The following is a 12,698-nucleotide window of genomic DNA, read 5'->3' on the forward strand; positions in this document are numbered from 1 at the left end:
AGATAAAATGTATTTGCAAGATGTTTAATATAGCCTACTTTTGCTGATGCAATGTGGTTACTCATGACTAATAAATGCATAAAAAGAAAATTTATTGGCGTAGAAATGATACAAAATATTAAGAAGGCACCTAGAGACTCCACTAAAGTTTCATTGTACATGTACAGTGACAATAAAGTTCAAAATAGTCAGTAAAAGTATCAAAAGACGCACACTTTTTCATATTAAACTATAAGCTGCTCTTCTGATTTTTAGAAATGAATGATAAAAAAATATTATTATTTTAGGAACATCCAATTTAAGGACATATCATGGTGCATAAAATGTGTGAGTTACATAGTTATAACAAAACTTTATATTAACACTATAACACATTAACACAGTATTAAAATGACTATATTTTAGATTCCTAATTTTGATGCATGTTTAAGTAATTATTATTTGCGTATTTCACATTTCAATTATTCAATTGTAGATTTTAAAATATGACATTATATTATAATAATTAATATATAAGTATATTACAATAGTTTCGTAATTATAATAAAAAAAATCTTCTATTTTCGTTATTGTTTTCTACACTTCTATGCAAAGTTCATTTCAAGATTAAAAATTTGGACACAAATGGTGAACACGGTTTGCCCCCTCCTCATTTAAAAGGCATTTGCCCTGCAGTGTGACGTCATCGCTTCCGCCCTCTCTTCCTCCCTCCCCCCGCGCGCCGCTGCTGCTCGCGCTCGGGCTCGCGCTGTTGCTGCACACAATATCCAACATGGAGTAATCAGAGATGGGGCTCGTCGGGGCCACCCTCAGCACCATCAACACATACTTCAACTACAATACATTCAAGCCATTTTAATGACCAAATCGTGGGAAATTATTCGTGGTATTCGTTGATCTCTGTATATTTTTATTCCATAATCCTCCAACATCAGCAACTGGTTAGGTCCAGTGAAAAAAAGAAAAGAAACGAAAAACCCACCAAGACGGAGACGGAGAGCAAAACGATTCAACAGCAAAAACGACAACCAAACACACTATAACTGAAGGAAATTTGAGGAATTATTTGTATAACAGTGACATAAAAATGACAACCGACACGAGTGCACCCGCTGTGGGATTTTTTTGTAGGTGAAACGAGAAAAATGATTGAAGAAACACACCCAAACGAGTAAGTACCTGAAAAGAAATCTCTTTTCTGTTGTCTTTGTTATGTACATTTGTGCTTATGTCAGATCTTGTATGGCGCAAGTCCTTTATATTGTGTAGAAGACGGCGCTTGAAAAGTTTTGTTAAGTGTTTTGCGTTGAAATGTTGAGTGGCATTGTCAGTGGACGGGGGGATCGGGCCCTCTCCCACGGACACCCTGAAGGGGGGGGGGGCTGAGTGGGGGTGGATCGGAAATATTTTGTAAAGAGATTTGATGTTTTAAAGGCCCTTCCTTTAACATTCTTTGTGTGTGTACACGTCACATGTTGTTTTGCGCCACGGGGCATTTTTGTTTATTTGCTTTTTATTTTACTCTCCAAATATATATTTTCTTGTCATCAAAATGAATTTGCGACGAAATGTTTTTTGTGTAGTGAAGAAGAAGCGTGTTGCATTGGTCGGGTATATCCGCCGTTTGATGTGTGTTTTTGAATCGCTCTCATTTGCATACAGTGCTTCATTCATAAAAACACCATTCGGCTCGATGACAATGCGTTTAATACACTAGAAACATCGCCAATGGGCGTTTGCTGCTCGAGCTGTTTACTAAAGTAAACTAGTCCTGCAAATGCTAAAAATGCAGCTTTTGTAACTCACAAGTGTTCATCTGGATCGTACGCCTTATAATATTACATTCAACTGCAAACGCGTGGGCTTTTAATGTGGGGTTTAATTATGGTCGGCCAACATATTTTCGCGTTTTCGCCTATAGGCCTTTATTATTTATGTATTTATTTATTCGCAGTCTCGACAGCAGGCTACGTTAGGTCACGTCTTATTTGTCATTTAATTCTCAGTATGATGTCCTTTGGTGACTGAATTCAATAGGCAGTACAGGTTAACAATAGAGTCCTGACGGATGAATTGAGTCAGTGTGAAGCGGAAGGGTGAAGGGCAGAGGAGTTTGTTTGCGCTCATTCATAAAAGCTGTAACCTTCATTCATGACTGCAGCCACGCGATCGCCTCTGCGATAAGACATATGTGCAAATTAAAAGCTCAACAGTACGGATTGTCAATATAACATGATAAAACAACAGAAGACATCACAAATTCTAACGGATTTAAGTGTTAGAATAGGAATTGTATTGATTTTAATTGAAAGCATAATATTATGTGTTTTTACTAATGGTTATCCTGTTGGCTTTTATTGTTATTTGGCCCAATAGATCACCATTAAATCTTACTGGAATAAGAGCAAAAACATACTAAATTAGTGGTGTTCAAACTGGGGGCCACGAGATTGAGCCTGGGGCCCCAGTTTTATGACAATTTAAAAAAACATGAATTTAACATACATTTTGTGTAACTAAATCTCAGCAAAATAAGGCTTTTTTAACCAACAGTACTACATTGTATAATGTAATATGTTTTGTTTAATTAAAATTTTATTTTATGTTTTAGAATGATTTATTGCATTAATTTTCTTTGAAGGCCACAAGGGGGGGGGGGGCACCATACACAAAGAGGGGCCGCACGCTGAAAGGCATTTTGTACTAGTTTTAATTGTAAACACCTGGTAGTTTATATAAATATTTAATAACATTGCTAGTAACATAAGGTAACATTGTTATTGACTTGTTATTAGCCATATATTGCTGTCGTCAAACACATGAAACAAAATTATTTTATAAGCATCTTACACTTTTTTTGTTCAGAACTAAGAGTAATTGGGTAGTTACAATAATAGATATGAAACTATGTTTATCATTGGAAATGTTTGTAAGGTTATATACATTTTAAACCCGTCTGCCATGTCATTTAGGGACTAGCAGGTGGAAAATCTTTCTACTTATGATAAATGTAATAGGGCTGCGTAACAACTAATCGCAACTAATCGTTTGCAGGATACGAGTTTTTGTTTACCTCATATGTGTGTGTGTGTACTGTGTATTATAATTATGTATATATACATAGATGCATGTATATATTTTAGAATTATTTACAAGTGTATACATTTTTATATTATATATAATTCATATAATATATATGAATACTTAATATATACACACATTTTTTTATTAAAATTATACGTGTGTATTATATATACATAATTATTATTAACAATACACAAACATATATGATGTAAACAAAAACTTTTATTCTGCAAAAAGATTAGTTGCGATTAGTTGTTATTCAGCCCTACAATGTAATGCAACTTTGACACAAACAACACATACGCTCACACAAAACACAGACAGATCGCTCGTGTCAATGCTATTGATCTTGTTAACCACATTCCCAAACTAACATGTTTGACTTTGCCAGTAAATAGTGCTGAAGACAACAATGTAAAGTGACTTTGAGAAAAGGTCAATTTGACCATTCCCAATCCCTCACCCACCCCATGCAGAAATAATCGATTTCAGATCCACATACACACTGTTTTACAAAAACACTCTGTATAAAACTTTTGCGTTGTTCATTTCCTATCACACTAGTTATTTTAAATATTTTTCCAAATATATTGTTGGTGTATTGTTGTGCTATAGGCCTATTTTGTTTAGTTCGGTTCTGTGCATTTGAGCAAACCAGTAGTTAGTAGAAGATCTGGATGACATAGATTTATTACAATTCCTAGGAATACTACATGAAACGTTGTTAAAGTCGTCTCCCCTGTTTTGTTAGGGCTGTCACAAGCTCTTGCCTAACTTCTTTTTTCTCTGTGTGTCATTGTCCAATATTTTTGACATGCTTGCTAGATCTATAGAAATAATTAACCTTAATGTCTTAAAATCATGAGTCCTCAATGTAGAAGGAAAAGCTCAGCAGGTTTAAAGTCTTCTGCAGTAGTCTCTGCATTAATTTGATTTTAATATGGATAATGTTGGTCATTTAATTCCCTCTAAGAGGATATGGAGCATTATTTAGGAATGTTATGCTTTCCGTGTTTTTTGTCTGGAAAAAGATTTACAGAAATCTGCTTATATTCTGAAAGATTCTTGAAGCGTAATAAACAGGGGATTGACTGACCAGACGTGTATTTGCATTTTATTGATCTTTGTGAGCTTTTGGTTGGTTTCCTGTTCTGTGTATAACAGAAGTCTGCAAAATGATGGGATGTAGTTGGAAAACGCAGGTTATTTTTGCTTAATTGTTGTTTAATTCATTTTATGTTAGTCGCAAAACACTAGCATGATTTATTGAAGGGATAATGCAACCAAAAAATAAAAATTTGTTCATAATTTTTTTAACCGGTATGAATTTCTTTATTCTGATGAGCACGAAAGAAGATATTTTTTATAAATGATGGTAAGCACCTAGCTGATTGTAACCATTGACTTCCATAGTATTTGTTTTTCCTACTATGGAAGTCAATGGTTACAATCAGCTGTGTGCTTACCATAATTTATCAAAATATCTTCGAATTCAATTCAAGACGGTTTAGAACAACATGAGGATGAGAAAATGATGACAGAATTTTTTTGTTTGGATGAACTATCCCTTTAATAATCCCTTTTTTATTGTTTTATTGATAAACCCACAGTATTTTGCCACCAAATTTAGCCCAAAGTACACACATATCTGTTAAAAATATTGACCAAAATTGATGCATTTGAATGCATGTAAATCATAAATATTAAACCATGAAATGTTCACAAACTAGTGCACACAAGTTAGTTTCAATGAAATACTTTGGCCTTTACTTTTGCTCAGTTTTTTCCTTCCTGTGTTGGATGCACTTGTGTTATGTAACCAATGCATGGATATTGGAGTTGGCAGGGAAGTTCGGGTCACATAATAGCACAAGTTAAGTGAGCTGTTGAGATTTTAGATATGCGGTTGTGCAACAATACAGTAACATATTATTAAATGTACCAATACAGTAACCATCTAAGTAAATATACAATCAGTGTTTACAACAGTTCTTAGAAATATCATACGAGAAAGGGAATTTTGAATTTGTCTGATAGAAACGTGAAGTCAATTGCAGGCAGTTTTATAGTTTCCATTCAAAGTTCAAGAACTGCTTTTCTTATTTCCCATTATCAGACATCCTGTTCGTCTTATAAATGTGTTTTACATCCTGTGGAAAAGACACAGGGGCCAGATGCATCATGGCTGTTAATTTTTTATTTGATTGTTTCCTTAAATGTTTTTTTTAGTCAGGCCAAGTAATAAAATGTGATGGTTTATTTGTGAAGGCCACTCGGCCTGTCCAAACATAGCTCCCCGTCTTTGGGTTGTCAACTTCTCACCCCTCTGTGGTCCTGCTGAGAAGAGAACACAGATAGCTCTTCTGTCACAGTCCAGACAGGAAGCCATTATCTGCGCTTTATTGAACCTGTTGTTCTTTTTCATTCAATGCGCTCCTCCCGAAAAAGCATTGGGGAGCCAAATGAGGTCTTGTGAATTTCACTGCCCTCGTATGGAAATGTGCATGTGTCCACTGGAAGTCCGGTCAACTGCACAAGTTTTTGTATTCAGACGGCTTCCACAGGCCAGTGACCGGCCATTCAGCAGTAAGCCGATGAATAATGACGATGGTTCTGCAAACAGAGAGAAGTAGATGAATATTAGAGCAGTGCTTTAGTCCAGCTTCTTTACATTTGTCATTTCTAAAGCCTTGTTTATACTCACTCTGGATGCTCTCGCTGTTGCACTATTCTTTGAAAAGATAGGGGGCGACTCAGAGTAATCAAGTCTAAAACCAACAACTATCTAATAGAAGTATATATAATATAACAAAATATATAACTATGAGAACATGAATAAAACAACAATCTCTATTAAACATTATCATTTCATTAACTATACTCTCATTCTGGCGTAATAATCAAGGACTTTGCGGCCGTAACATGGCTGCTAGCCTGACGTTGTCATACTCAATTCTAGTCAGAATTTGAGTCTGATACCGCTCCATTGAGCTATAATTATGAGGCGTGTCTCAACCGAAAAATGCCTCTCCACTCAATTGGATAGACCTACGACCAATAAGAGCAACGGAGTGTGTGACGTATGTTGAAATTGCGTCTTTTGCAGCCTGACCGAACTGCTAGTTATTTTGCTACAATGACACTAAAATTGTGATTATACTAAGTCTGAGTTAGCGAACGTACATCAACACCTACTATGTTTACAACATTTTGTTTATATCACAACATTAAGTATTTACTAAGTCATACAGTAAGATTATCTCTTACCATTTGTACGTTAGGTGAACTTCATCCACGACGATACCCATTACGTTGGCTTGAAAATATTGGAGCCTAGCATGTCCCTCCACTTATTCAGCAACCACGATTCCTGGCTTCCGAAAATGATATCCATCTCGTCATGCGCGCCGAGTTGCATCGCCGTGATACCAATTTCAGTTGCGACCAACTTTTGCCAAATCCCGTAGGAAGGACAGCAAAAACATCAACAAATGCCTTGCTCGCGTTTCTCTGTTCCTCTTTTAAAATCAATGCTCTGTCGATATCTTTTAAAACAGACTCAATGTCAGAATCCACACATCTGAACTCTACAGCGGCAGCCATTTCGTTGTAAACAGATTCAACACACGCGCTCTTTGGTGACGTGGTTCATTACGTTACTGTTGATCATCTGTTCATCATCGTATAAAGCCCGCCCTGACAATTTGATTGGTTCGACCAGCTTTAGGTCTAGCATAGTAGCTCCTCAACGGAGAAACCCCAGACCGATCTTCTCGTTCTCAAAATGTTGTGGGCGGGGCTAAGATCACTGGCACCCAGGCTACATGGCTGCAGGAGGCACAGTGATATTACGCGGCAGCCGAAAATAGTCCCCTTAGTATTTTTCAATAGTAGGAGACTGTTTTCAGGACACTGCGTGGTATCACTGTGCTTGCTGCAGCCATGTTACGGCAGCAAAGTCCTTGATTATTATGCCAGAATGAGAGTATAATTCCTAGCCACATCGACCTAGAAAATCGCAACTTTAAATTTTCCGTCGGTCTTAGTACACAATGTAATTACAGAAGAGTCAAGTTGTAAATAGGAAAAATATGGAAACTCTTTGGTTATTTTTTGCGCAGTGCTATCAGATTCAATGGATTATGCTAAGCTATGCTAAAAGTGGTAGCGCCAGACCTGGAGATCGGCTGAATGGATTCCAAAATGGTAAAAATCAAATAGTTAACTAGGGGAGCTGGAAAACGTGTTCCTTTAGTATTTTTTATCCAACAAACAAAACAGAAATCTTAAGGTTCCTTTCAGATTTCCATGCCTTATCCAGCGCTATGTTCAAAACAAATATAAGCCAATAGTTTTAAATCCTATGTAAATTAATTCTTGTTTTAACTAGTAAACCTTTCAAACTTTATTTTAAGTGTCAAACGTATCATCTTTAAAAGTGCCTGCTTTGCCAGAATGGCCTCGAGGTCGGCCATTTTTTGATGCGGAGCCGCACGCAAAGTTACTAAAAATGTAGTGCACACCGCCGCACGAAATGGGCACTCAACGCACACGACCGCCCACTCCGTGATGACGCCATTTTCGCAGGACGTGTCAAGTATAAACCAGACTTTAAACTGCATTCAAACTGAATATGAACCTGGATGTGAACAATAGCAGTGGTATTATTTGCCACCATTATTTAGTCCTCTTTGTGTCCTCTCTGGCCTTAAGGGATGGTTTTCCCCTTCTCATATTGAGTATGTGGATTATGATACTAAAAGAAGCTCTGTCGCCGAATATGACCAGGTCATATAATCATATCCATTCATTTATTTATATTACACATTCCTTTCAGGAAACAATATCACTGAGTAAGCCAATAAATCAAATCTTTTTGTAAAAAACCAACACTAATATTTTTCTGTGTTTCTTTATTCAAGTTCGCAGTGTTTTCGGCTAGATTTAACACAGGATGCATTCTTGTTTCTATTTGAACTATATGGCCATTTAATAATTTTATTGTTAAAAAGCATTCAGAATAGGCATGCACTGGTATTCCCTGTGCCTCTGTTTTGTATCTGGGTGTGAGATGTGGGCCAGGGAGGCAGGGTTAGAGAGACCTTATCTTAGGAAGTAACAGTCTGCTGTTATCAGGTTTGGTGCAACTATTTAACCCACCTGCCAAAGGGGCGAAAGCCATGCCCTATGAATGATAAATCTGTTTCTCATTTCTCACCTGGAGTTTTTTATTTCTTTTTATGTGTGTATGCCCTGTGGTGTGCCAAAGGACAAAACAAATGAGTTAATGAATCACCCAGAGTATTTATAAAGTTAAAGAAAGCTTTTCTGTATGGTAGACTAGACACTACCAGATATGTGACTAATTTGTTTGAATTAACGTGAGCTACATTATTTTCCGATATACTTTGTGTACTTCTGTGATTTGGTGTATTTCAGAATAAATATTAAAGTGCAAAGGTACTGTTTTGATTTCATCCATTCAGAATGAGCTGGATCATGAAAAATTGGCATTGCATGCCATAATGAAGCCAGGTGATTGGAGGGGAAGGATTTGTTGGTTTCTTTTATCATATTGCCATCATTTGAACAGTTTGGTTCCAAAACGCTATAAATGCCATTTAAAAAAAATGAGTTACCGCCAAAGTCAATATTGTATCAGGTCAGTATTAAAAAGTAAATTTTTAATTTGACGCTAAATCCAATATTCACCGTGTTATTCTGTCATCTTTTCTCCATTTTTTCCCAAAACGCGCTTAACACTAGTCCTCCTTCTCTGCAGAATGCAATAAATCTGCTCAACAAATCACAGCACACCATTCAACGCATTATAAACAACAATGGCGGCACGTTGAATACACACAGAATCCTAGACGTCCCAAGGATGACCGCAGCAATGACAGAGTTATTAATATGACAAATAAGTGTTTTGATCAATGCCATTAATGTTTATTCAGTTTATACCACTAGTCAACTAAATGAATATAACATGGCAAAGATAAATGCACATTTATATATTGATTCAAGAGATTTATAGCATTTTGAAAAAAAACTTGGATTCTCATGATTTATTGCATTTTGCGGAAAAAATAATCAGTTTTTATTATAAATCTTTGAAATCAAATTTATTATAACCCAAATTTATTATAGCCTAAAATGCTATGTGAAAGTTTGTAACAGAAAATAGTGGTTTTCATCTTGTCACTTTCTAGAAAACACATTTTTACCCAAATTAGTCCAAATGGATTTATTTGTGTTTTGGAACCAAACTCTTCATTTATAAAAGCAGTAATTAATGGATTTAATTAATAATTTATTTCCTGTATATATTCTTTTTCATTTTACAGCTTTTTCTGTAATTTGGCAAACTCTTTTAATATGACAGAGATGTTTATTAGAAGTGGAGAGCACAGCGCAATGCATCTGAGACAGTGGCTACATGGTTTTGTCCCATCCCCCAGACCTCACATGTTTGCCCTTGAGAGAGAGAGAGAGAGAGAGAGAGAGAGAGAGAGAGAGAGAGAGAGAGAGGTGTTGAAACACCCATGTGATAACTATCATGTGTTCATATTTCTACTGAATGTCCGCTGCACCGCTGGACTGAGTTCGGACTGAAATATTTTCACATTCGTCCCATACAAGTGTAACTTTTCTGATCAGTTCAACTACTCTGGTATCTAAGGTTGGGGCCTCAAACATAACAGAAAAATATCAGATATGAATGTATCACAGATTTCTTTGTTTTATTAACTTTTGCAACTCACGTGTTATCACATTAAGTGCCATAGGCAAAAAATGCATGTCACCACATTGTATTTGTAGTGCAAATTCGAATGCGTTGTTCTGCATCCCAGAAAACAGCAAGGAGCACCCACTCAAAACTATCAATCAAACCTTGTGCGTGGGTTTTAACTTTTGCCTATTACATGCAGCACTGAGATTATAAACGTCCAATCAAAACATTTGAAAAGCCCAAACATGTGCATGCATGAGAGTTCATCTACAGTACATGCTGCAGATGTAGTTTCAATGCGTGATATTTTAAAAGCAGAAAGTATAGGATACAATATGAATTCATACATTTATACAATCTAAACAGATTAAGACCATCAAAGTTTAATTTCACATTGATTCAATATTTGATCTTACTCAGTCAATATTAAAAATATGAATGTTATATTTTCACCGAATGTTCTTTACAGTATGTAGGACGATTTTATGTATAAAACAGTCAATCACAAAAATGTTTTCTTGTTGGTGAATTGCTTGTATTTACAGCCATGACTAAAACGGTTTTGCATGAATGCATGAACTTTCTGGCATGTTTACCTTTCAAAATATAGTCAAGTAAATATTGTTTATCCTCCTATAGAAATGAATGGGTAGCTATGGTAACCGGAGTTTGTTTTGCCCCTTATTGTCATGTGACTCAACCAACACAATGTCATGGCAAATATTTTAAATGATTTTGCAAGGTGGATAATAATGTGTATGAATTCATCTGACCTCATAGCACAATCGGCTTTAACTTCAGCTTCATAAGGTTTAGGAGCGAGGATAGGGTTGTTTTTTCTGATAACTGTTTGTTTTTGTACGATTCACATGATATGAATTCATTTGTGGTCAACCGATACAGGATTTTTTAATGGCCCATGCCTTTACTGATATTGAGAAAGCAGTGTGGTCGATACGAGGCTGATATAACACAAATGTAATTACTGTCAATGAGAGACAAATAGAAAATTGGTGAAACAGCATTTGTTAGGGACATTCCAGTTTTTTAAAAAATATGCTCATTTTCCAGCTCCCCTAGAGTTAAACATTTGATTCTTACCATTTTGGAATCCATTCAGCTGATCTCCGGGTCTGGCGCTACCACTTTTAGCATAGCTTAGCACAATCCATTGAATCAGATTAGAACATTAGCATCGCGCAAAAGAATAACCAAAGAGTTTTCATATTTTTCCTGTTTAAAACTTGACTCTACTGTAGTTAGATTGTGTACTAAGACCGACGGAAAATTAAACGCTCAGATTTTTTAGGCAGATATGGTTAGGAACTATACTGTCAGACTGCTGTAATAATCTGTGACTTTGCTGATGTAACATGGCTGCAGCAGGAGTAGTGATATTACGCACTGCCCAAAAATAGGTTACTTTCAATAGCAAGGGACTATTTTCGGTGCGTAATATCGTAATACCGTAATATCACTACGCTTGGTTATTTTTAGCGCGATGCTATGGTCTAATCTGATTCAATGGATTGTGCTAAGCTATGCTAAAAGTGCTAGCGCCAGACCCGGAGATCAGCTGAATGGAAAATGGTAAGAATCAAATGTTTAACTCTAGGGGAGCTGGAAAATGAGCATGTTTTTAAAAAAATTGAATGTCCCATTAATATTTATCAATAATTATACCATAAGACATGTACTGCGGATCTGATACATCACAGTACTATTTGAATAAAACTTTGGTGCACACCAAAGTGTTATTGTGTGTAAAGTCTTTTTGTTATGAACAACAAATTTAAGAACAGAAAGATTGAAAAGATTTGTCACCCAATGCCAGAAAAAAAAGTCAAATACCGTCCCATTATATCGTCCACTGCAATGTATCGGCCTATCAGTAAAAATACAAAACAAGCACCTCTTAAAGGTGCACTGTGAGACTTTTAGAAGGATCTCTTGACAAAAATGCAATATAATATACATAACTATATTATCAGTGGTGTTTAAAGACCTTACATAATGAACTTTATTGTTTTTATTGCATTAGAATATGACATTTTTATCTACTTCCTTACATAAAAGTCGCCTTCATGTTTGACGACAGCTATCGTAGCTTCTCATTGAGGTTGGTTGCAATTCGCAATCTCACCGCTAGATTAGTACCCAAAGGTAACCAAAGCCTCCCCCTCCAAAAACATATCAACAATCCCAACTTCCTAAAATGATTGACATGCTTTTTTTAGGGATGCACCGATATGGACATTTTTGCCGATACCGATAACTCTTTATATTTGGGGGCCGATAACCGATATATATATATATATATATATATATATATATATATATAGGCCGATAAATATTCATATTATTTTCACAATGAAAAACTCCCAGACAATGAAAAATACCCGGACATCTTGTCTTTGCACTAGACTAGCATACTCTTCTTAAGCCCGCAACACGTGTCATCTTCGTGCTATGTCACAGAAAGCACCAATCAAAACTCCACATGGCCAGCAATGAGCAAGTGAATTGGTTAAACAAACCAAAATAATCCATCATTTATCGGCTTTCATTTATCGGCATAATTTTGCTATCAGACCGATAACCGATAATATTAAAAATAAGCAGTTATCGGCCGATAACCATATGTCGGCCGATATATCGTGCATCCCTACTTTTTTCAGTAATTTCTAATTTAAGTGACATCTATGCTCTAGTTAGGACGTTTTATGCATGGATTACACATACAAAATACCGAAAAAGATCACACAGCACCATTAAATCCAATTCTGTCAGGTTCAGGTCAATGACTAGGCCAAACGTAATGCTCAAAATTGCACAGTGGTGAAATATCCCATTTTCAAAAAGCTAAAACATCCAACTTACT

At 36.0% G+C, this 12,698-nt stretch overlaps 1 protein-coding gene across 2 annotated transcripts in view; it reads left to right on the forward strand.

Annotated features, from left to right (window-relative positions):
- The first annotated feature begins 734 nt into the window (after positions 1–734).
- The window catches only part of spred2b (sprouty related EVH1 domain containing 2b), a 44,666-nt gene continuing 32,702 nt past the window's right edge, over positions 735–12,698 (forward strand). Inside the window, exon 1 of one of the 2 annotated variants that reach the window (XM_055169910.2) lies at positions 735–1,171. In XM_055169910.2, coding sequence (XP_055025885.1) covers positions 1,146–1,171 — 26 coding nt within the window. In that variant the 5' untranslated portion in view covers positions 735–1,145. The remainder of the gene's footprint in view (positions 1,172–12,698) is intronic. The other variant, XM_055169908.2, reaches the window with a different exon arrangement.

This window comes from Misgurnus anguillicaudatus, chromosome 11, assembly GCF_027580225.2.
Source record: "Misgurnus anguillicaudatus chromosome 11, ASM2758022v2, whole genome shotgun sequence".
NCBI lineage: Eukaryota > Metazoa > Chordata > Actinopteri > Cypriniformes > Cobitidae > Misgurnus > Misgurnus anguillicaudatus.